Consider the following 27,111-nt stretch of genomic DNA (forward strand, 5'->3'; position numbering starts at 1 on the left):
TCATGCTTATAATCGGTAGCAAATGACTGATAAAAATAAATCACTTTAGAAGAAAGAAATTACTTGATTTGATCAGATCCATAGTCATTCCATATTAATTATTATTTTTTATAATAGCAACCCCAAGGATTATGCTAAAGGGAAAAGTGTTCCTCCTCCTTAATATCGTGCCAAATCTTCTTAAAAAATATTTATTTACAAATATTTCTAACATCTTTTTTAGTCCATTTATATTTCCACCAATCACAAGTTCTCAAAATAATTTGGTAACAAAATGTTACCCACTTTGTCCTTATGATCAAATGAAATGATATTTGTTAAGGTGCCTTGCAATTCTTAAAGTGCTATATGAATGCTAGCTATATTATCATAAAGATTTATCAGCAATTACTATGTCCTATGGAATAATGTTTATGGATAGAAAATGGAACAAACTTTTGGGACATAGGAAATATGGAAGAAATTGAAGAATTGTAAAGTTATGTTTCTAACCTTGTTTGATTTTTGAAAATATCTTATATTTTTAAAGTATATGTTTCTTTGTCAAATTCTTAATGAATAAAAGGTAATCGTATAGGCCAGATAAAAAGGAGAAACAATTATAAATTGTAAAGTAACTGCAATAAAGTGTGGAACATTGTATATCTTTTGATTTTGTTCTTTTCCTGAAAAAAAGGTTTAAAAAAAAACAAAAAAACCCAAAGCATTTAGCATCCTTCATTCCTGTCCTTAATCACAAAGACTATACATTGTAGCTAATGATGTATAAACAGAGTGAACAGCTTCTAAATAAAATAAGCCACCTTTCTTCTATGACTAAGAATCTTTTAAATAGCAAATCACTCCCACTATTTTTAAGCATGTAGCATATTATAAACCCTGCATTAAGAATAGCAGAGAAGGGCAGCTAGGTGGTGCAGTGGATAGAGCACCAGTCCTGAAGTTAGGACTATCTGAGTTCAAATCTGGCCTCAGACACTTAACACTTCCTAGCTGTGTGACCCTGGGTAAGTCACTTAACCCTGTTAACCCTGGCCAAAAAAAAAAAAAAAAAAAAACAGAGAAAGGAAAATAACAGATCAAGAAGAGAAAATATAAAAATAATTGGACTACTTGAAAGATGAAATATAAAAGAACTTTGCCACATTAATGTAAGAAATAATTCAAGGAAATTTCCTGGAATGTTAGAACATGTAGAAGTAGAAAAAAATCCACCAATCTTTTGTTGAAAACATATAGGAATATGATTACCAAATTTTGAAACCCCCATATCAAAGAGAAAATTTTGCAAGAAACAAAGAAAAAAGCAATTAAAATATACTGGAGCTACAATTATTATTGTACAGGATTTATTAATAGCCACAATAAAAGACTGCAGGTACTGGAATAATATAAACAGGCAATCAAAAGTCCAAGTCTTGCAGCCAGAAATATCAGGGAAAATATCTATAATATTGAATGGAAAAAAGAAAAACATTTAAAGAGCTTGCAGATTTTCAGGATTTTGTCTCAACCAAACCTGAAACTTATTAGAAAATTTAGCATATGAAAGCTAATATCCAAGATTAATTTCAATGACTTTACCATGGACATACCACTTATGTGTTTTTAAACATGGAAAAGTATACTGCTTAGACTGACATCAGAAATTGGGTAGCTCAAAAGAAAGACTGGGTCAGAGCTGAATGTGATCTGACTCTAAAAAGCAAAACTGTCTAGGGAAAGGTAAAATTAATAATTATGTTATACAAATGAAGTGCAGAAAAAAATAGAAACAGATGCTTTAGAGGGAAGAAATGATTTGTAGTTTTGAAAACCTATTCACACAGGGAATGGGTTAAATAGGCAGCATTAGATGGATACTAGATACATAGCACCCTCTAAAATCTATAAAGAAATTAGGGGGGAGGGAATAGGATAAGCTTGTGTACAGAAAGATGTGTAGATTTATGTTAGTGGGACAACGTTTATAGATTAATGGGCAAGGAAGGGATAAAAGACAAGATGGGGTATAGATGGATGTGTAGAGTTATGATAGTGGGATAAAGTGAATAGATTAAAAGGAAAGGGATGAAGAAAAAAGGAATAGATAGAGGAAAAGATGAAGGAGAGATCCTTGTGGGGATGGGAGGTTAAATAATAGCAAGGCAAGCTAAGGAATAGAATTAAAGTAGAAGAGTTAGCAGGGATAAAAAATAAAAAAATAAAAAAATACAAATACTACAACAAGGATCAGGAGTAGAATTTATTAGAAAATCAAAAAAAAATAGAGCTAGTAATCATGCTTAAACAAAGTCAAACTTATGAGTCAAGCGAGAAATCTATATTATGTCAGTTATATTAACATTGTTCTAAACACATGTTTATATAAGGGTAAATGCATGTGTGTATATATGTCTAATTACATGTAGATAATTATGTATGTATGTAGGTACGTGGATGGGTGTGTGTGTGAGTGTATAGCAGAAGAATAATGAAATTTTGTAGGAGTAACATATGATAAAGCTGAAAGGGGGAATTGCTGGATTCTCTAGTTCCTGAGTTTCTTTTTTTGACTTTATTTCCTTTTACAGTATAGTTTCCAAGAGGGAACTTAAAACCTTAGAGAAGAGATCCCAAGAGTGGACTGCTATCAGGTTCATGGTTACCATGTAGGTAATGCTAAGCTTGGACATTGTCCATACAGGGGAAGAAGTGCTTTTTAAAGAACAAAGAATATCAACAGATCATTCCTCTGCAGATGAAAGTCTAAAGCCACATTCATAAATCCAAGAGGTATAGATATTTATAGACATGGAAAAAAAAGTATGTTTGTGTTGGGGGAAAAAGATAGTGCAGGAGAGAGAAACCAATGGGCTTAGCTTGGGAGAGGAGTAGAATCTAAAGTATAAGACCTTAGTATTTAATGTATTTTCTGTGGTGGTAAAATAAATGTTGCCTCATATTTATATGCATATTACATAGTAAATGTTTATGTCAAATATGAGCAGCAGGTACAGTGTAGAGGGCCAGAACTCTGAAATGGTGTACTTGAATCTAGGTCACCTAGGTCAGTAGTAGCTAAGCACTTACTCACTCAGTGTGAGATAATGGTTCTCTGTGGTGATGTAATGGTTGTGCATGCTCAGTGTGCTATAGTGATATAACAGTACTAAGGTATTTAAAGGAGTCTCAGACACAGAAAGATCTCTCAGCCACAGACACAAGAGAAGACTTCAGATTCCTGACTCTATCTTTGACAAGCCATGTTGTAGCTCTCCTGCTTCCTTCACTCCTCCACTAAAATCAAGGACTTGGGCTGATCCCAAGATCCTCCAGAGTCCTCTAGAGAGCTAGTCCAGATATTACAGTACAGGGTATTCCCGCAGGCATATTTTAAGGAACTTTGTTACCTATATTTAGGGAATTTAGGGAATAATATATTTTTATATATTTTTAAGATATATTTTTAAGCAGTTTCCCTTAAAGTAAAACTTCTAAGAACAATGAACCAAAAAACAAAACAAAACAAAAAACCTAATCCTTTGAAGTCAGATATCCAAAATCTGACTCAAAATGTAGAAATCTAGAGTATTTTGGAATTCCCTAAGTTGTGCGTCACAAAATGAAAAAAAAAAAATGGAGATGTTACCTTACAGAAGTAAATACAGGGTAGGTGTGAAAATTTTCTTTAAAATTTGAAGTTATCATATTTAATAAACCTAATTCCTAATTCTTAAGAGAAATTAGACTCATTTTATTTGGTTTCTAAGGAAAGAATTAGAAACAAACAGTTAATTGAGAAAGGCTGATTTAGACTTAACAGAGTGAAGCAGAAATGAAATGGGCTGCTTCAAGAAGTGGTGGTTTCCTCTCAGTAAACATCTTCACAAAATAGCTAAATGACTAGTTCTTGGTCATGGCAGAAAGAACACATTTTTAAAATGGAACAAGAAATCATTAAGTACTTATTTGTATTTTAAATGTCTATAATATATTTTATATTATGTCTATATATTTCAAATATATTTTGTAATATATTATTTCCATTATCATTTGTAGTAGCCCTTAAGAAGAATAAAGAAAATCGATGGCATCTGTGATTGGATATCTATATAGCTTTTAAAAATGAAGCAGGGTTTTACCGATCCTAATTCATGTATATTTAAGATATTTTAATCTTTTTTTATTTTACACAATCCTGATGTGTGTGGGTGATAGAATGGTGAGAACACAACTAGATGCAGAGTAAATGTCACTGAAGGAAGATTCCTACAGCTCTTAGGGAGGTTCTGTCAGCTTCATTGTATATTCCTCCCCTCCCCTCCATCCCAAACTAAACACTTAAAAATGAAGAAAGAAAAATAAAACATACCAAAACTCCAGCTGTCTATAGGACACATGTTCATGTCAGTCATCAGTCTCATGATCTATTGCAGCAATAAATCAAAGGAACCACACTAGCTGAGTAATTTATTACAGTAGTTTCTCAGCAGGCGGAGGCTTGAAAGAATGGGAGAACCTTTCATCATCAGTTTTATTTATTTTCTCTATTTAAGTGTGATATAAGAAGACAGTAAAGGAGGGACTGAAATGTCAGATAATCTCTTCAGATGATTTTGTAAATAAAATATCTTAAACATTTTCATAAGCTTTTTTCTTCATTTTTCTTAATATTATAGTTTTAGTACAGTACTGTCAGTTTATTTGAATTTCACAGATATGCTTGAATATATTCATATTATATTTTTCAATAGGAATCTCTGTCAATATTTTCACTGAATGACAGTTTTCCAGAGAATAGATATTCTTCAGCTAATAAATAATTAGCCTCATTTTTACTTTAAGGAATCATTCTCTACAAACTCATCCTTTTCTAATCTAAAAACTAAATAGTTTGTTTTGCTTTGTCATAATATAAAAGCATTTAAACATATTAAATCTGAAGAAGTAAACTGGGTAAGACAAGTATAGCAATTACTACCTATAGCTAGGATCTTCACCTGTTTGGTCATCAAGTTTAAACTTATCAAAAACACATTATCTTCCATCATTACCATTACCACTATCTTTTCTCTCAAGCCATGTATAATCAAACTTCAAAATAAAATAGACCAAGTACTAGACATTTGATCTAAACCAGGGAATTCAAAACTTGTAGATCTACAAGGTAAATTTTTATGATTCATAAGTAGATCTTGATATGGCTCTGGGGAACCCTGTTGTAAAGGATGGAATATAAACACTATTGACATGATTTCCTAAAGAAAGTAAATTGGACATAACAAATCCCTAGGTCATTCTCTATAATCTTAGGATAGATACTTCTACCACTCAGGATTCATTTAGCTTAGATTAAAAAATCTTGAGTTTGTTTCCAAGTTCATACCATTGAAAGATAATATTCAGTTAAGAATAAGTATTATAAATTTAGCAATTTTGTGGTAGTCTATCATCATTCATAATGTATTATCATCAAAGAAGAATTTAATGACAACATTCAGTTTCAAAGAAAATCCCTGATCAATCACAAACGTTCCAGGTATAATTTTCTACTTAAAAAACCCCCCATTTATGTCTTGATGAGGGTTGGGAGTGAGCAGAAGTGGTTTTCAGTGATCTGTGGTTTTTAATGATGTAGAAAACCTAGTGAGAAAATTGGCTAACTGGTCTGTAACTTGCTGTTCTTTTTTTTTTTTTTTTTAAAGATGGAGTCAAGGGGCAGAACCAAGATGGCAGAGAGGATATACGCATCTTCCTAAACTCTCCTTTCACCTCAATCTATTTTAGCAATATTCAGCCTCAGAATTAGTGCTTCACTGTAAAAACTCATGAATATTGGGAGTACAACACATTACCAATAAAAGATATTCTTGAAATTCGCCAGAAAAGGTCTGCTTTTGCTCATGGGTAGAGACGGAAAGGGGTTACCCCAGGCACAGACCTCAGGAAAGCAGTGAGAACATGGGAAACAGCTCATGGCTGAGCAGACCAGAGTGGAGCAGTGTGTGGTTTCTGCTGGTGGGAAATCTGCAGGGAGAAGTTTACCACAGTGTGAGCTACTTTGCTCTGGCAGCAAACCAGTAGATCAGCACAGAAGCTATAAACACAGGGGGTAAAGACTATATAACCCCCAAGTTCTAGGGTCTCTTGAGACATGGCCATACCCACCCAGCACCAGGAGGGACTCAGTGTGGTCTAGACGCAGCCAAGGTAGTTGGGCCCAGCATAGCCCTAAGAGCTGCTTTTTTGCTGCCGATAATTTCAGGACTTGATTTCAGGTCCCAGAACTGCCAGTGAGTGCTGTCCCACTGCTATATAAACTATTTGAAAAAATAGGGATTGAAGGAGTCCTGCCAAATTCCTTTTATGACACAGACATAGTACTTATACCTAAGCCAGGTAGGATGAAAACAGAAGAAAAATATAGACCACTCTCCTTAATGAACATCAATGCAAAAATCTTAAATAAAATCTTAGCAAAAATTTTACAGAAAATCATCTCCAGGATAATACACCATGACCAAATAGGATTTATACCAGGAATGCATGACTGGTTCAAAATTAGGAAAACTATTAGCACAATTGACTATATCAATAACCAAATTACCAAAAACCATATAATCATCTCAATAGATGCAGAAAAAGCATTTGATAAAATCTAACACTCATTCCTATTAAAAACACTTGAGAGTATAGGAATAAATGGACTTTTCTTTAAAATAGTCAATTGCATCGACTTAAGACCATCAGTAAGCATCATATGTAGTGGGGATAAACTGGAACCATTCCCAGTAAAATCAGGAGTGAAACAGGGTTGCCCACTTTCACCATTACTATTTAATATTGTATTAGAAACGCTAGCTTTGGCAATAAGAGATGAAAAAGAAATTAAAGGAATTAGAGTAGGTAATGAGGAAACCAAATTATCACTCTTTGCAGATGATAGGATGGTATACTTAGAGAACCCCAGAGATTCTACTAAAAAGCTATTAGAAATAATCCACAACTTTAGCAATGTTGCAGGATGCAAAATAAATCCACATAAATCATCAGCATTTTTATACATCACTAACAAAATCCAACAGCAAGAGATACAAAGAGAAATTCCATTTAAAATAACTGCTGATAATATAAAATATTTGGGAATCTATCTGCTAAGGGAAAGCCAGGAACTATAGGAGCAAAACTACAAATGACACATTCCACACAAATAAAGTCAGATCTAAATAATTGGAAAAATATTAAGATCAAGCGAATACAATAAAGATGACAATATTACTTGTCATAAACTAATCTATTTATTTAGTGCTAAACCAATGAGACTCCTAAGAAACTATTTTAGTGACCTAGGAAAAAATAACAACAAAAATTCATCTGAAAGAACAAAAGGTTCAGACTTTCAAGGGAACTAATGAAAAAAAAAAATCAAATAAAGGTGGCCTAGCTGTACCTGATCTAAAACTATATTGTAAAGCAGCAGTCACCAAAACGATTTGGTATTGGCTAAGTAATAGACTAGTTGATGAATGGAACAGGTTAGGTTTACAGGACAAAATAATCAATAACTATGGCAATCTAGTGTTCAACAAACCCAGAATCCCCAGCCTTTGGGATAAGAATTCATTATTTGACAAAAATTGCTGGGAAAATTGGAAATTAGTTTGGCAGAAACTAGACATTGGCCCATACTTAAACACCATACACAAAGATAAGGTCAAAATGAGTTCATGATCAGGCAATAAAGAATAAGGTTATCTATAAATTGTAAGAAAATAGTATCGTTTACCTCTCAGACATGTAGGGGAGGAAGGAATTTGTGACCAAAGAAGAACTAGAGGTAATTATTGATAACAAAATAAAAAATTTCGATTATATTAAGTTAAAAAGCTTTTGTACAAATGAAACTAATGCAGATAGGACTAGAAGGGAAGCAATAAACTGGAAAACATTTTTTACAGCTAAAGGTTCTGATAAAGGCCTCATTTCCAAATATATAGAGAGAATTAACTCTAATTTATAAGAAAGGCCATTCTCCAATTGAGAAATGGTCAAAGAATATGAACAGACAATTTTCAGATGATCAAATTGAAACTATTTTTACTCATATGAAAAGGTTCCAAATTACTATCGAATCAGAGAAATGCAAATTAAGACAACTCTGAGGTATCACTATACACCTGTCAGATTGGCTAATATGACAGGAAAAGATAATGAAAAATGTTGGAGGGGATGCGGGAAAACTGGGACACTGATGGATTGTTGGTGGAGTTGTGAATGCATCCAACCATCCTGAAGAAAAGTTTGGAATTATGTTCAAAAAGTGAGCAAACTGTGTATAACCTTTGATGCAGCAGTGTTACTACTGGGCTTATATCCTTCTTAAAGAAGGGAAAGGGACATGTATGTGCAAAAATGTTCGTGGCAGCCTTTTTTGTAGTGGCTAGAAACTGGAAATTGAAGACATGCTCACCAAATGGAGAATGACTGAATAAATTGTGGTATATGAATGTTATGGAATATTATTGTTCTATAAGAAATGACCAGCAGATTGAATACAAAGAGTCTTGGAGAGACACCCATGAACTGATACTAAGTGAAATGAGCAAACCCAGAAGATCATTATCTACTTCAGCAACAATACTACATGATGATCAGTTCTGGTGGATGTGGTTATCTTCAACAATGAGAGGATCCAAATCAGTTCCAATTGATCTGTAATGAACACAACCTGCTACATCCAGAGAAGGAACACTGGGAAATGAGTGTGGACCACAACATAACATTTCCACTCTTTATGTTACTATTTACTTGCATTTTTGTTTTTTTTTTTTTTCTTCTCAGGTTATTTTTTACCTTCTTCCTAAATCAGATTTTTTCTTTGCAACAAGATAACTGTGTAAATACATATACATATATGGTATTTAATATATTCTTTAATATATTTAACATGTATGGTACTACCTGACACCTAGAGGAGGGGTAGGGGAAACAGAGGAAAAGTTAGAACAGAAGTTTTTGCAAGGGTCAATGTTGAAAAATTACCCATGCATATGTTTTGTATATAAAAAGCTATAATAAAAAAATAAATTTTTAAAAAGACTATATGTCAATGTAGTTAGTTTTCTCTTGCCTATGTACTTTATTTATGAGAAGGTTGGTCTCCTTTGTGGAGGATGTTATAAGCAGAAAGAGCAGAAGATAAGAAGGATGAGTTGGCATCTATATTCATAGGAAGGAACATATACATTGATCAGATAACAGATTCTTGAAAGTATTAAAGCTGAAAAACACCTGTCTTAGAAAGTTACAGTGAAAGATTAAGTGACCTGTCTAATGTAGCATAGTTTATAAGGGTTGGTCAGGCCTTGAATCCTGGTTTTCCTACCTCCAAGCCCCGGCCCTAAGATAACTCTAAAAACAATAGTGAAAAAAATAGTGCAGAATTTTAATGCTAAAAGATGCTTTCTATGATATTCCCTTGATTTTTAATCTGAAGAACTATTTAACTAGTCACAAGGTGCCTGTGATCTTGTGTTTTTGATTTTGTGTAGCACCTTCAAGACATAATCAACTACATCTAAAAGTTGCTTAGACAACTACCTTGGTGATTTATGGTAAAGTCTGTGGCCTACTGAACTTCCAGAAGACAAAATGTAAATATTAATGCTAAGTAAACTTGGCTCCATTAGGCAGACTTTACTCCTTTAGTTTTAGGATATGACTTTGATCTGATTTCATCAATTTAAACCTGCTTACCTATAGGATTAGTTCATTAATTAGTCTCTTGAAGCATCTAAACCTGCTTAATAGGTATTAAAATACAGATCCACTGAGAGCATCATATATTCTGACATATAAATGACTCAGATCATGAGAGATCATTTCTATACAAACATGCATACAACATATTTTGGAGTGTAGAAAGCAAGTAATATAAAGATATTTAAAATTTAAAAAAAAGAATTATTAAATCACTTAATGTGTCTATTTTAGTGACTGAAATTTTTTCTAATGTCAATTTTTTTTCTGCCTTCTTAAAAGACTATCTTATTATAAGGCAAACACCCCAGAAAACAAATATAGAAGTATTCATTTATTTTTCCCCATTCCACTAACCATTTTAAAGAAATATAGGACAGCTTAGTATGAGTGACTGGGAATTTACTCTGAAAATAGCCTTGAGGAAGGTTGTCAGAAGAAGAATGGTAGAGGTAATGAAGAGAAGCAATTGCAATCCTTGGAAATTTGGACAAAGGCTCTTCTTGGGGGAATTTTTGCTCTGGGAATAGTAGATACTTTCCAAAAAGTGATTCACACTACTGGGGGTCACTGGTGGGAGAAAGGCTATAATCATATTGCTGTTGTCTTGTCACCATTAGTTACTATTTCAGTTACCAAGATAAAAAAAAAGTGGCAGGTGAACTATAGAATATGGATTAAAGCTACTGAAAAAAATTATTTTTTCTTTCTCTCTTCCTTTCTTCCTCCTATTCTCTGTCTGTCTGCCTCTGTGTGTCTCTGTCTCTCTATTTCTGTCTCTGTTGCTCTCTCTGTGTCTCTGTCTCTCTCTTGTTTCTTTCTCTGTCTCTCTCTCTCTCTCTCCTAATAACTATATCACAAAAATTATCAAAACTATGTGGGCATTCCTTATATGTATAAATATCAAGGTAGGGTCTTGATATACAAGTTAACACAAGTTAATTTGGTGCTATAAAATACGAAAATCTCAACCAATTATTATATTTTAATCAATACATATCAGATGATAACTCAATGGACTTACATTTTACTGAGACTGCATTCTATAATAAAAAAGCCTAATAAAAAGTGGCTAAAATGGAAATCATTAAGCATATGAACGAGTTTGTTAAACCCCAGAATTAAGAGGTGAAATAAAGGAAACCAGGAAAAAGACAAATCTTTCTGAATTCTTTTGTAAAAGTCAGTCTATGCAAAAGCAACTCTTCCCACCCCCATTCATTTGATCAGGAATGAAAAAGTGCAAGTGAATAATATGCTTCTGAACTTAGTGGAACACAATACCTGGGGGATCTTAGACTCTTATTACTTCCTAAAAACCAATTGCCTACAACATATTATATTTCTTGATAGGATAGGAAGGCTTATAGCCCAGTTTCATCAGTGAACAGACCTGGAAAACAAACAGTTTGCTATGAGTTATCAGTAGGAGTTTTCAGAGAAATGTGTATCAATATGTAAATCCCAAATCTCTCTCCAATACTGGGAACTAAGAAACCAGGGGAATAGACCCAGTGGCCTAAAAGTCTGCCTTTATGACCGAAAATTTTTCACCATATATGTATTGAATGCACACTATTCTAATTCTGTTTTAAAAGTTTGTAAAATGACTTGAAGAATACACCTCTATGTTTTTGGATTTCTTTTCTTTTTTTTTTTTCCCCTGAGGCTGGGGTTAAGTGACTTGCCCAGGATCACACAGCTAGGAAGTGTTAAGTGTCTGAGACCAGATTTGAACTCAGTTCCTCCTGAATTCAAGGCTGGTGTTAATCCTAGAAGGTAACAAGAAAATAAAATATTCTGAGACAATAGAGAAGGAGGATAAATAGGCTGAAATGTAGAAAGGTGTGATAGGAGAAGAATGAGAATGACATGGGAGACCTAATCATGAGAATTCCAAAAAGGTATGACTTCTAGAATTTCTGAGAAAGAAGCAATGGAAAGGACACTACATATAGTTTTTAAAAAAACACACTTGTTCAAATTCTGACAACTGTTGGCTATGTAACCCTGGACAACTCACTTAATTATACACATTTGTAAAAAGGAGATATTATTATGCTATTAAATATATGCATTTATTATAAAGAAAATATTTTGATAACATCAGTATGTTTTATAAATATGCATTATTGTGACTGTTTTCAAATGAGAGAAAGATCCAAAATTTCAAAGAAAGCAGTTATTGACTCCCTCCTAGAAGTTCCAGTAAAAATAGACTTCATGCTAAAGGGTACTATTCTTTTAGCCTTGATAACACTCATCAGGATTGGTGCTGAAGCATCAAACCCAACAACTGCAACTTTTCCTAAAGATTCATACAGGTTCTAGGAAACACAAACAATCAACAACAAAGCAAAACAAAACCTGAAAGGATTTTAATGGAGTTTTAGAAAGTAAATGAATGACTTAAAGGTGAGAAAGGAATAGCTCAAAAAATTTCTCTCTGTGGTTAAAGCTCTGATTTTAAAAGGGAAAGAATGATTTGGTAAGTTAATCTGTATTATGTTAGAAAACAATATTTTCTATCTATATCCTAGGTAGGGACAAAGGTGTTAAACTAAAATTTTAAATAATTAATTACATAAGAGTACAAAAGAAATGACAAGACTTGGTGAATATAATGTGGATATGGCATTAGATAAATATTATGCTGTTCAAAATAATCAGACTTTTGAGTGATAAATCAGGAAGGGAAAAAAGTCAAGATATGCCACATGTCTGAAAAACCATGAATAAAAATGAACATCTATTATGTTGTGAAAAAATGAGAATAAAAATTATTGTAATTATTATATTGACATTATATGTCAATATTACTGTTACTGTCATAACATATTACCTACTGTATGGTAAAATGGAAAGAATAGATAATTAATTTCTAAACGTATAGGAGGTATTTAAGAATGAAAGAAGATTTAAGGTACCCAAACATCTATGGATAACTCAACCTAGCAAGTATCTGATACATTTTCCATTTGTATTCATTTAACCTCTCAGAATGTGAAGTAAAACATATACCAAAAATGTGTAAAACAGCTCTTTTTAATAGTGTTAAGGAATTGGAAACTGAATGGATGCTCATCAATCAGCTGGGGAATGGCTGAATAAGTCATGGTATATGAATGTGATGGAATATTATTGTTTTATAAGAAATAATCAGCAGAATCATTTCAAAGAGGCCTGCAAAGACTTGCATGAATTGATGCTAAGTGAAATGAGCAGAACCAAGAGAACATTGTATACAGCAATAACAAGATTATCCGATGATCAATTGTAATGAACATGCCTCTTTTCAACATTGAGTTTATTTAGGTCAGTTCCAATGGTCTTGTGATAGAGAGAGCCATATACTTGACCCAGAAATACAACTACTAGGTCTGTTTCCCAAGATGATTAGTGAAAAAGGAGAAGAATATATATATGTTTTTAAATATTTATAGCAACTTTGTTTATGGTAGTAAAGAACTTGAAATTGCAAGGATATTATCAGTTGTGGAATAACTAAACAAGTTGTGGTATATTATAATGGAATGTTATTTTATTATATTGTGTATGATTTGGTGAAATACTACTGTGTTCTAAAAATAATGAGCTCAATGATCTTAGAAACATGAATAGACTTACACAGAATAATGAAGACAGAAGTGAGCAAGATCAAGAGAATGTTAAACACAGTAACAATTATATTGTTTTAAGAACATTGAGAGACTAAGTCATTTTGAATATTACATGTACTCAAATTAATTAAAAAGAACATAAGAAGGAAGACATATGCATCTAGAAGGAAAATTGATAAATAGGAGTATATATAGAATGGTTTTACATAGATATATCTATCTAAAAACACACACAAATACATATTTGTGTCCAATGGTAGGCATCTCTATTAAAGATGCAGAGGAAAGAAAAAAAGGTGGGATTATATGTTTAAAAGCAATTGTAAGTAGTATATAATAGATTTGCAGTTTTGTGTACAATTATCTTTTTTCTATTTCACTATGTTATGGAAATGCTTGTTTTATTTATTAAGTTCAGAATAAACACACATGAAAACAAACAAATAAATAAAAGATTGTCCTTTGCAATAGTGAGACTAGAGGTCAAAAGCTGGGTAAATCTAAGAATCTTTAGCATAGAAATGATAATTAAACTCAAGGGAGCTAATGAAATCACCAAGCAAACTACATCATTGTAGAGAAGATAAGTAAAGAGGGCCTACATCAGAGCATTAATGGAACATCCATTGCTAGTAATCTGCATAGAGAAACAGTAAAGGATCAGTCATTCAGGCAGGAGAAAAAGCAGGCTATATTAGTGTCACTAAAACCTGGGGAAAAAAAACAGTGAATCAAGGAGAAGAGGGTTATTGACAGAATCAAAAAGATAGAAGCCAATGAGGGATAAAGGCTGAAAAAAGGTTTGAAGTTGAAATCATGATATCAGTAACTAGATTTCAGAATTGAGAAGGAAAAGAGTGGAGTCATTAGAGATGGCTTATTTATGAAGTTTGGCCAAAGGAAAAAAAAAGGGAGGTAAAATATAAAACAATGGCTAGTAGAAAAGATGGAACAAATGAAGATTTTCTGAGTATAGGTAGACATTACATACTAATAATCCTAACTGAAGTGTGATTGCCTCATTGTTTTCCTGGACTCCCTAATACAGGCATATATAAAGTATATAGGGGGAGTATATACCAGCAAACTTTGGGAAACTATTTCCATTGACTCTTTCCCTTCTGCATGGGAGAACTGTTCAAAGAAAAAGTAAAAACCAATGGGAATTCTCCTCCACATTATGATGACACACCCAAGCTGCAGGTGTACACATACCTCTGCTTCTATCTCAGGTGAAAATAATGTGCAATATCTGAAATTTCTCAGATCACCTTAAATTGACCACCTCTTTGTACTTACTTCAAATTTCTGCTAAAATATTGTTACTTATACATATTTTTGTCTCCTTCATGCTTCTCTTCTTTAGACTATAACGTTCTTAATAATGGAACTTCTGCCATAATATTGTGTAACTGAAGTAAAAACTATGAATTTGTTTAGTGCCTTTTACATAGGAAATATTTAATAAATATTTGCTAAATTGAATTGAAAACAACTGGAAAAAAAGCATATTTTATAATAAGAAAAAAAAACTATGTCCATGAAAGATGCTGCTTTATCTGGACTTTTTAGTAAAAATCCCCTTATGCATTTTAAAATATTTTCTGAATTTGGGCATTTATTTTAATTAAGTTCAATTCAAATAATATTTAGAGACCATTCTAGAAAACAATGCATCACATAAGACTAAAATAGAAATAGTAAAATAAAGAAATAAATTAATCTGAAGCCCTATATATATGTATATATATATATATTCATAAATATTAAAGAACAACTAAAGAAAGAATAACGAACTCTTCTATATCAAGATTTGAATATATTTCTGATATGGGGAGAGTTCATTTTCTTTACTCAAGTTGCTCAAGTAGAAAGATGAATTTCCAATTCTTTCAATTCTGATTTTATTTTAAAAAAAATGTTAGAAGCTAGAGTTTGAATAGAATTCCCCTTTCTCCAGCATATATGAAGGCATGGGCTTTTGGGAACTACAAAACTTTGGAATCTCTCTAGGCCCACATTAATATCCTCCACATAACCAAACATTTAGGATTTTAAAACAGATGTGTCATTCCCTCGTTTCCCTTAAAGGTAGGAAGTATAAGTCATAACTAACTTAAATAACTAAGGCAAGGTCAATAAGATAGTCAGTAAGTAAAACAGGAATAAACTTCAATATTATGATGGTTTCCTTAAAAATATATTCAGAAAGATTTATTTTAAAATGTAAAATATAACAATTAAACACCTCTAAAGTTTCTGATTGCTCAAAATTTATGATTAATATTTAATGTTCCAGATTTTTTCAAATTTCTAAACTATCAGAATAAAATTAATTGGTTGGTTGGGTGTTGTCCTTTGTTCTCAAAGATGACCAAAATGGCATCACTATGTTTGAATTGAATTACAGTGTATCCGACTATCATTGATCAGTGATATGAGCTCAATATGAGCTCTGAATACACTGCCACAGCTTGGACACAAATAGTCTCTATGAACATCTGAGGTAGCTTCTCTAATTTTGCACATCTCACATTTCCTTTGGGCTAATTCAATTCCACTTTGCTCATAGAGCACAGCACCTTCTCTGAGGAGGGGATGCCATGCTAAGCAGTTCTTTGCCAGTGTCTACTATGACATACTATTGATTCTAAAATTCTTGAGATACTTTTGAGAGAGTCCTTGTGTTGCTTTTTCTGAGATGGTGCAGTGATTAAAATACCAGTCTTGAAAACAGAAGTACCTGAATTCAAATCCAGACCTCAGATACCTAAAACTGTCACCTAAATGCAGACACTTAACTCCCAATTGTCTCTAACTCTCCACAAAAAAAGAGATGCATATAGGAACAAGGTGTGAAAAAGAAATGACTATTTGCATTCTATGTAATTTGCAAAATTTTTTATCTTTCCTTAAAAACAATATGAAACTATGTGTAACAAAACCAAAGTATATAAAATTAAAGTAGGATCATGGTAAGCAAACAGTAAGGTTTTACTAAGCAAGGAATAATAATAAATCTTTATGTGAAATAAGCAACACTGAAACAAAGACTGATTTATAAATCAATTTAAATTCAGTTTAGAAAGAAATGTCTATAAATGAATTTCTGTGTAAATGTGTAGGGTTAAATTGCTGTCATAGTTTCATTTGAAGTCAAATGCTCTCTTCAAGTAATGAACTTGTCATAGAATAATGGAAAGAAATAGGCAAAGAATATTTTCAAAATAGTTTGTCTACTAAGAATAGGTACAACCAATTGTTTATTAGAGATCACTTTGTAAAGGTGTAGCAAATCAATTAGTCTTTAGGTTATTTGCTTTTATATCAGTATAATTGAAGTTAATATATTTCAAAATAATGTGATCTGGGATGTTTAGAGGCAAATTGTGGATCATCTGGAATCTGGAGGAATTTGTTTTTAGTATTAAATTATAACATTTAGTTGTGCAGAGAGTACTTGAGTAGGATTAGTTTTTATTCTTAAAAAAAGGAAACAAATGAAAGCATCAGTAAGAGAATATAGCTACAGCCACATTTAATTGCTAAATGTGTTCCTCTAAATTACACTTTTCATTTTCTAATTAAAAAACAATACATTTAACTCTTTGGAATTTTGGAAAATATACACAGCTTATTTTTGTTTGTTAGTCATTTTTCAGCATGTCTAACAGTTTGTGACCCCCTTTGGGGTTTTCTTGGCAAAGATACTGGAGAAGTTTGCCACTTCTCTCTTTAGCTCATTTTACAGTTGAGGAAACTGAGACAAACAGAATTAAAGCTCACATAGCTAGAAAGTGTCTGAAGGCAGCTTTGGACTCAGGAAGATAAGTCTTTCTGACTCCAATCCTGGCTCACTATTGTGTCACCTAAGATGCCCATAGAGCTTAATGACTTATAATTTAAAATGTTAATTTCTATCCATTGAATAAAAGGCTAAGGAAATAAGTAATTATGAATTTTTTAATAAAAAAGTTAATATTCTACCAATTTACTTTGGTAATATGAAATCAAATATGTAAAAAATATAGATGGAATAACTCTAAAAATGACTGTCATACTATCAAGTGTATACTGTAATAAAAACATACTAATAATAATCATAAAACAATTAAAAATATGATAACTTGTTATGCAGAGAGAGAAAAATGTTAAAATATACTGAAGCACATTTACCTATAGATCAAGTAATAACTCATGAGATAATTAAAAATAACTATTTAACTATTTTCTCCTATCTTAGATATTTAAAATCTTCATAAAAAAGATTAATGAAAGCAAAAGGGGAATTTAAAAAGTGGTGAAGAAAGATTGAACTCTAAAAGGAAGGTAATGAGAAGGGATTAACAAATTATCGCACTAGGACATAATCAATAATGTTGCCTCAAATCCAACTGTACTGCACCCCCCCCCCGAAAAAAAAAAAAAAAGAATCCTTTCAAATAGTCTTCAGATAACAATATTTGACATCCAGTTTTATGGAGAATTCTCCATAAAATAGAATAACAAATATTGCTGATAGATGGGAACTAGACTGCCCATGGTACAACTCAGTCATACATTACAAAGTGCCTCAGTCTTGGTGTCAGGAAAACTGATTTCAAATTCCTTCATAAATACTTTCTAGCTGTATAACCCTAAGTAAATTACTTAACACTGTCTCAGTTTCCTCATCTGTAAAATAAGCAAGACAAGGTTCCAGAATTAAAGATGGAATCTGAGAAAACTGGAAAATGTTAGAATAAATTATGCTATTTGAATGTAATGTGAAATTGTACATTTTTTGAAAGGGATGATCCAGACGATCTCAGGTATTATGAATTGCCAGAGAGTGTAATGAGCAGAAACAGGAGAAAAATCTTTACAATTTATTATATGGTATTTAATTATATGTAATAAAGAAAGAAAACTTTGAAAGGTCTAACTTTGACCAGAGCAATATCTTCAGAGGACTTATAATTAAGCATGCTATCATTGTAGAGGGATAATAGAAATAAAGGCAGAGATACATCTTTGAATAATGCCAATGTGTATATTAGGCCAATATATTCATTTGTACATACACAGAAGAGAACAGAACAGGACAGTGTTGACATTGATATATAGAATATATTATATACTTTTGTTCTCAAAAAAAAGCAAGTAATGAAATGGACATTCATATAGAATTCTTCCTTTTGTGATCTGCTATGTATATAGAAATATTTTCCCCTGTCAAGGTCAGAATTTTTAAAAACATAAAATTAATTTTTAAAAGAAAAAATTCTATTCAGGATAAGCACTCAGTGATTTCATGGATATAAGGAACTACTAAGATGAAATTTCCTCTACTAACAAAAATGAGCAATTTCTCTATGATTTAAGTCTTAGTAAGTTGCCTTAAGCATTGAAAAGGTGAAATGGTTTTCCTTCACTCACACAGTCAGTATATGCCAAAGGCAAAACATAAGTTTTCCTGGCTTTTAGTCCCATTCTCTATTTAGTACTCTACATTATCTCTCAAAATTCTATTCATTAATTTTTACAAGAATTATTTACTAGAAAGTCAGGGATAATCTACATCATTATTGCTGAGCCCATGTTTTTCCATGTACCAACAGAAAAAAGGTTATCAGAAAGTGAGAATGTTTGTACCACAGGGCACTATTCATCTCTACCTCCCATGCATTAAAAATCAGGAAAAAGCAATGCATTTCAACTGCCCAATATGCTGTAGACTCTGTTCATTCTAGTTATAATGAATTCACTCACAAACATTTATTAAGAATCTAATTATATATGACACAGTCCACGTGAGGTGACTCCAATAGTTATTTGACTGAAGAATCATACTTTGTTTTTACCCTTCATCAGGGACACTATTGAAAAAAAAAAAGATAAATAGAGTCTGGATGTAGTCACAATGAAGCAGGGTATAAATTCTCCCTGTTGTACCTAGGGGGAAACTTTGTTAATGCCTTTTTTTTCCAAAGTATGGGATGAAGTCTGATTTCTACTTCTTCCTCCTTGAAAGAACATGCAAATTATCTCTTTGGTCATACAGAAACAAAATAAAATCGCCACTGCTTTCAAGTGCACAAAATTTTAATCTCAATCTTTAAAAATATCAGGTCACTTCAAAAAAAAAAAAGGGAGTGGGACACCTATTTCTACAAAAACTTTTAGAGCAGCTCTTTTTGTGGTGTGAAATTGAAGGGATGTTCATCAATTGGAAATTGATTAAACAAGCTGTAGTATATGATTGTAATGTGATATTATTGTGCAATAAGAAATGACAAGCAGGATAATTTCAGAAAAAAGTCTTGAAAAATTTACATGAACTGATGCAAAGTAAAGTGAACCAAACTAGGGAAACATTATAAATAGTAAGAACAATCTTGCTCACTGAAAAACTGTGAATGACTTAACTCTTCTCATACAGTGATTGGATTAATAATGAAGCATACTATTTGCATTCAGAAAAAGAATTGATATTGTTTGAATATAGACTAAATCATGCTATTTTGTACTTTCTTCCATTCTCTTTCTTTTAATTGAGTCTTTCTATACAAAATGATTCAATGATTGCATATATATAACCTATATGTGATTGCTCATTTTCTCTGGGAGAGAATAGAAGGAGGGAGAAATAGAATTCAGAAATAAAAACTTTTTTTAAAAAAAATGTTGACTGTTTTAATACACAATTAAGAGGAAATAAAATATTAAAATACAATAGGTTACTGAGTTTTATTTTAAAGACTTTCTAAAAGGCTGTATTTTAATAATTTGTCCCACAAGACAAAAAATGGCTCTGCAGGATAAATACTATAATTAAGTTATAAAAAGCTTGAATAAATCATTATAAAGTACAAGTACGTGTGTATCATAATGATTGAACTTTGTAGAGTCATTTTCCCCACAAAGTTAAACTATTCTATTTAATTTCTTTTTTTAAAGTCATTTTGGTTAAATTATACTTAACAGCTATTAAGCTTTTTTTTTCAATAAAACATTCATACCATGGTAACATTTTCCAATTCAAAAAGTCCAGGCAAAAGAGCTCATTACATATCAAGGATTAGCTTATAGTATTCAGGAAAAATTTCTAGAGTACAAGTGCAAATAATAAAACTTGTCAATAAGTCTTTAGACTGACTTCAGTTTTGTTTATCTATTCTGATTTTCTTTATCTGTTTGATTAATTTGATTAAATCAAAGTACTTTTGTGAACATCATACAGTCCTTTCTTAGTGAAGAAATATAAATATCTAAAATGCACCCTTTAATCTATATTTAATAAAAAATAATGATTTAACTCACATATCTCTTGGATCCATCATATTCACACCTTTCGATTTTGCCAAGGCTACCATCTGAGAAGTAAAGTTTTTCTGCACTGTGGTCAATGGTGAGTCCATTAGGAGTAAGGATGTCAGTGCTGACAACAACTTGGGCATTCTTTCCTGTGAGTGTAGATCGCATGATACTTGGGTGCTGTTCATTCCAGTTTGTCCAAAACATTAAACTATAATTTTAATGGAAAGAAAATTAAATTTTTATTTACTTGTAGAAGAAATATGAAACCAAACTTAAAAAAAATTAAAATAATGATCCTCATGCTACATAATTCTGCTGCAAAATTTAAACAATACTTAAAGAAATATTTTCTAATCTAAAAATGTATGCTAGAAATATTTCTGAGAAACATTAGTTTATGCCTTCTTCAAAATAAGAATTTAATTGAATGAGTCTACATAATGTCAAGTGAATCTTTATACTTGCCAATGGGAAAATTGGAATATTAGCAACAACAACAACAATAACAACAACAACCTGCTTCTAACCTGTCAATATGATACTATTCAGTAGATCTTGAACACACACTTTCATTACTTGTATGATGGCTGCATATATTTCAGTCCAATTGTGGAGTTCATATATCAGAGTCCCAAAAGTTCTATCCTGCATCTATGTCCTTTCAGATTCTTTAATTAGTCCTACTAGTACTTTCATTCTGATTTCTAGCTATATACTAAGCATTAATAAACTCTCCAGCTACTTTTCCCCCACTTTATTTCTTCTCTTTTGTGTATATTGGTCACTGAGTAATTTTGTTTTTGTTTTTTAAATTGAGTACAATGCATAATTAATTTAAAAGTTCCAATCCCAAATGTTTTCAACTGTATTTAAAACTCAAAATCTAGTTTAAGTAGCTTCTGCACAATATTTATAAGAATGGAGAACATTATATTCAATAGTATATGCTATCATCAAAAATAATACCTTATGTAATACTCCAGACATGGGCAGAATTACATATATCATCTTTATGTGTAAACATTTAAGGACAATATGAGATTATAGCCTTCTATATTATTAAATAGAATATATGAAATTTTATGGCATTATGGGGCAGGATTTAAATTCATTTAAATCAGTTTCTCTTTGCTAACTAAATAGTATCTCTCCACTGAGTTCAACACCTGGGCTATTGATTTTGGAAAAAAAATGATAGCAATTTCAACAATATGAATCTTCAAAATACATACTTATGTATAAATGTATAAAAGGAGCTGATTTTAAAAGAATCTATGTGCTATTAACTTATATCAGTGTTTAAGAAGCATTCCAATCACTCCAAAATAATAAAACAAAAACCATACAGAAATGTATGTAGCATAGAATTTTATAAATATACATTTTAAATATATTTTACAATATTTCAATATGAAATAATTTATTAAGTTTAAAGTTTTCCTACTTATGTTACTTATGATTACATCTCTAATTATTTTTGTGATTTAATTAATATTCTATGTTTGCTATTATTGATGTAAATAAGGAGGAAAAGTATCTTAATAAACTATAGACTTTTAAAATGATTTCCTAAAATAATTTATAATCATATCTTATTCCATATGATGACATTAACTATTAATCAGGTTGATAACTTTAACATCTCATCTAACACCTTATTTCTTTTGGAGATGCCTCATTCCAGACAGAAATTCCACTAGTGAACATCCTCCATTCCCTTTGTTATTCTCCCAAAGCTCTACTTACCATCTTTATAAATTACTAAACCAAAATTTAAGCTCCTTGAGGGCAAAGATTGACATTGCTTTGACATTTTTATTCCCAGCAATTAGTAGACTTTTCTGCATATTGTATTTAATGTATTCCCTTATTCACTCATTTTTTCATTCACTAATACATTTTTGCCTCAGAGTTTTATAAAATAGTCATAGTGAAACTAAGATTCTGACAGCATTAGATACTATTAACTTTTCCTCTGGCATCTCAAAAGCATTAGCTTTATGACATGGCCAGTAGAGATGTAGAGGAGAAAATACATAGAATCTTCCAGCATTTATAATAAGCAGTAGATCAGACAGATGTTATGATAATTAACTGAAACCATTGTTGGCTAACCTGGGTGATAGTCAGCTTAGCAGTGCCCTAATGGTAGTATCCTACATTTCTATGTACCTTACTATAATTTCTGGATCCATTTAATTCAAAATTTCTAACTGTGACCCTCTGATGAATAAGTCTCCCATTCTCCATAGTACACTTACATGATAGAATTTCATACATGAGATTTAAATGTTTAATATAATTTTTAGTTAGAAATTTCATTTGAAATGCAGATCAGTTTAGTTCTGCCTTAATAGGTAAAACTGATATAAAACCTACTAAATTACAATGAACTTTTAATTTAATCACAAATGAAGAATGAGTTATTACAGTTATCCTTGCAACATTTTGTGTTTGAATATATTGTTACTGCTGATGCAAGATGACATGTTGGATATTTGTCATTGAACCAGAAAGACTAATCCACATGTAACAGATCTCAGTTCTATCCCTGATTCAATAAATAACTGGAAGTGTTATCTTAAGAAATTAGTTAATCAAATGTTTATTAAACACATGCTGTGTACCAGACATTGTGCTAAGTGCTAGGGATACAAAGAAAAAGCACAAGAAAATCCTTGTTTTCAAAGAACTTACAGTCTGGCAAAAAGAAAGATATGCAAACAACTTTGTCAAAACAATATATATCCTAGGTAAATTTGATATAATCAACAGAGCAAAGATAGTAGCATTAAAGAGAATTACACAAGGTGAGATTTTAACTGAGTAGAATATCAGGGAAGCTAGATGGTAGTGTTAATGAAGAGGAGAATTCTAGGCATGAGGTTATCTGTACTGCATGGAAAATACTCAGGGCCAGGAGATTGAGTATCTTGTACAAAAAGCAAGTTGAACAGAGGAATTTCTATTTGATTCTAGAAGCAATAAAAAAACCACTGAAATGGATTCACTGGTAGAGAGAGGAGCAATGGATGAGAGTTACATGGTCAAATTTGGGCTTAAGGAAAATCACTTTGACAGATGAGTAAAGGATGATAGTCAAATATTAAAACTCTCTGAATCTCAGTTTCCTAGTCTCTGAGGCAACACAGCATAGTGGATAAAAGTCTTAATTAAAAATTGAGAGACCTGGTTTCTAGTCCAATTTTATCAATAAATAAGTTGAATGACTAAGAAAAGTTCACTTAAACTCTGCGAGTCTGTTAGTTTTCTGACTTGAAAAATCAGGAGGCGAGAAAATTCCCTTCACTGACTCCCTGATCCCTGGTCTCAAATTCTAAATTAACTTCAAAATCCTCCATACTGAGAATACACACAATTAGGTAAATGGTTATATTAATTACTCGATTGTCATTTTTTTTTCATTTTCTCATTAGCCCTCCATATTGTTTCATATGATAATAACTCTATAGCAAGAAAGAACCTCGAAGGCCATTCTTTCCTAAACCTTCATTTTATTGATTAAAGAAACTGAGTTAGCATACAAAGAAACTTGTCCAGCTTCACACAGTGCATAGACATAGAGGATAAATTTGAACATAGACCCTCTGACTGTACAGCGAAATGTCCTTTTCACTATGCCACTGATCCCTAAAATTGGGGTTTTAGAATATTCTTTTTTCATGTTATTTTCATACTTTTTAGTGTTATGAAACTATACCATTATGTCGGAAGGTGAAATTGCACTATTCCATCCATCAACCATTTATTAAGGTCCTTCTAAATGAAAAGCACTTAGCATTGAAGAGGGAATGACAAAGCAAAAAATAAATAAATAAACAACAAAAAAGAATTCTTGTTCTTTAATTGCTTACCTACTCCCTAGGAAAATGTAGCATAATAAATAGAAACATATATACATAATGATTAAAGGGGCAAAATGAGAATTGGCAATCAGAAAATACTTTTCCAAAGTAGGGGGAACATGAGTAGAGTTATATGTTCTGATATCTCTTTTGCCCACTGTATTTCTAATCTGTATTTTATCTCCCTTTGCAGGAGCTTAGACAGTACAACTCTATATAAAACATTAAATGCCTGATTTTGTAATCATTAATACTTAAAATGCTCTAGTGTATCAGATCCCAGTTCTGATGCTTACCCTCTATGTGACATTAGGCAAAACATTTAACCTCATTCGTTTCTGGTTCTTCATCTGTAAAATAAGGGACTCATAAAATTAAATGACCTCTGAGTTTTTTTTTTTTTTTTCTAGTTTGTAATTCATGAATCTGTTTGCTTTAAGTCTGAACAGTCTAACAGAGATCTAAAAAAAAATTCATTTGTATCTTTGCATACCCCCCCTTTTTTTTTTGGTGTTTCAAGTTAAATAAACTATGAATAGGAACAAAAATAAGATAAATTATATTAAAAGTTCATACTTTTGACATTCATCCAATGTTAATACATGTGGATGGTCATCTTCTGACATTGTGATGACAGCTTCTCTATTAAAAGCTCCTGGTCGATTCTGATCAACTGTATGTCTTGTGATAGATGATGCAGTAGAACTGGTCCAGTAGAGGGTATCCCAAGCTCTATGATAGGCAAGTCCTTCAACAGAGCCAACATCTGTCAAAAAATAAAAAAAAAAAGTAGGAAATTTACTTTTTGACTTACAAAGAAGTATACTTCTGCAATAGAAAAAAATATGACAAGTACATATGTCAATATATAAATTCTCTGTTATTTTATCAAATATTTCACAAATTAAAGGAACATAAAATTATAATTATTGTGAAGTCTAATACAAATAACACTGGCATCTGATTTTGCATGACAGAGTACAGCTGTGAACTGCAACATATGCCATGAAGATATTTTCTGCAGGATTGTGTAGATGAAGAAAGCAAAAATTTGCTCTCAAAAAGTTCAGTTATAAGAGAGACTTTGTTTTTAAAAACTAAATGCTTTCTTTCTTTAATTAAGTGATGAAGTTTTAAAATGTTTCCAGTGTTCACAAAGTTAGGAATGTCTTTGAATTACATGCCAATGACTTTCTTTAGCTGCACAATCTGAGTGAATTTTTTCCTTTAACATTATACTTGAAATGTGAAAGAGAAAAGGAAACAAATTCCCAAAGTTTCAAAAAACAATAGTTGACTATTTAATAAGTTCCTAAAATAAGTACTTTTTATATGAATAACATGATATAAAAAACAAAGGCAAATGAAATTAATTGCAATTAAAGGCATACCTTTAATGTTGTCAGAAAAAGATAAATTGCAGTCTACAGATTCCAATAAATAAAAGTGACAATGTGAAGAATAAAAGCAATCTTTATTTATTTATTTATTTTGCATTTGTCCAAGCTTGAGGGAAACAGGCTGTAATTGTTGCCTTAGCTTGGGGCTTTACTTAATGTATGTCAACTATAGAGAAAAATTTCTAGGTGTCTTCAGATTGCTTTTCCTTCACTGCTAATTCTATTTTCTTCATTTAATTCTAAACCAATGAAACAGACTTTTCTTTTTCTCCTTAAGTTCTCCTGGGCCTCCCTGTGGCATGCAGATCAGTAATAACAGATTGTAAATTTCATCAGGTCCTACAAAGACAGTAAGACTTTGAGTATTAGGTCCATTGATTGAACTATATAAATGATGTTTGAGGACAGAAAAGGTCATTATAAAATTGGCTATAAGGTGGTGAATTTTTATGATCCTACCAATCATTTACCAAATATTAGATAGAATAGCTGCCATGTAAAATGTTGAGAGGAGAAATTCGATCAACACAACTATGGATTTCTATTATATATTGAAGTCCCTAACCCATTGAATTAAAAAAAAAAAAAAAAAAAAAAAAAAAAAAAAACTTTTTGTAGTTGTACCCAAGAATAATGTTTAAAGGAGTACTTAAATCATGATTTTCTATCAAGAATCTCAAAATTTAAAATAACTTTATCAATATTTTCAAAAGAGATTTAAAAATAAGAGAACTTCTATTGTCAAACAATTGGCAGAGTTCAGAAGTCAACTATAAATCAGTAGATAAGAAGAAAATAATTCAAGTTTTGGGGGCCAGGATATTTTTCCTAGCATAAACATGTTTTCTTTATCCTTCCCACTTTCTCTCTCTCCCCCCTAATTTCTTTCTTTTCTTTCTTCCATTTCTTCCTTCTTTTGCTTCTTTTCTCCTTTTCTGATTTCTCTCCTTCCTATTTTCCTCCCTTCTTCCTTCTTTTTTCTTTCCTATCTCTTCTCTCTAACATGTACATATACATACATGCATAAATATATATATATATATATATATATACATATATATAGCTATTTTAAACATAAAATGAGTTTAATTACTTGGCTTAAGTTAAATATATAGAGAGGAAAAGAAGGGGAAACATGGAGACAAGTATTAGGTACTTACTAAGTTCTAGGCACTCTGTTAAAAT

General features: G+C 31.6%; 1 protein-coding gene across 3 annotated transcripts in view; it reads right to left on the reverse strand.

Annotated features, from left to right (window-relative positions):
- Positions 1–27,111, reverse strand: part of LRP1B (LDL receptor related protein 1B) — a 2,473,587-nt gene that overhangs the window by 435,963 nt on the left and 2,010,513 nt on the right. For all 3 annotated transcript variants that reach the window (XM_074301983.1, XM_074301982.1, XM_074301981.1), the window contains 2 exons: positions 25,103–25,292; positions 20,664–20,868 (listed from right to left, as the gene is read on the reverse strand). In XM_074301983.1, the coding sequence (XP_074158084.1) occupies positions 20,664–20,868; positions 25,103–25,292 (395 nt within the window). The remainder of the gene's footprint in view (positions 1–20,663; positions 20,869–25,102; positions 25,293–27,111) is intronic.

This window comes from Sminthopsis crassicaudata, chromosome 3 (assembly GCF_048593235.1).
Source record: "Sminthopsis crassicaudata isolate SCR6 chromosome 3, ASM4859323v1, whole genome shotgun sequence".
Lineage (NCBI taxonomy): Eukaryota > Metazoa > Chordata > Mammalia > Dasyuromorphia > Dasyuridae > Sminthopsis > Sminthopsis crassicaudata.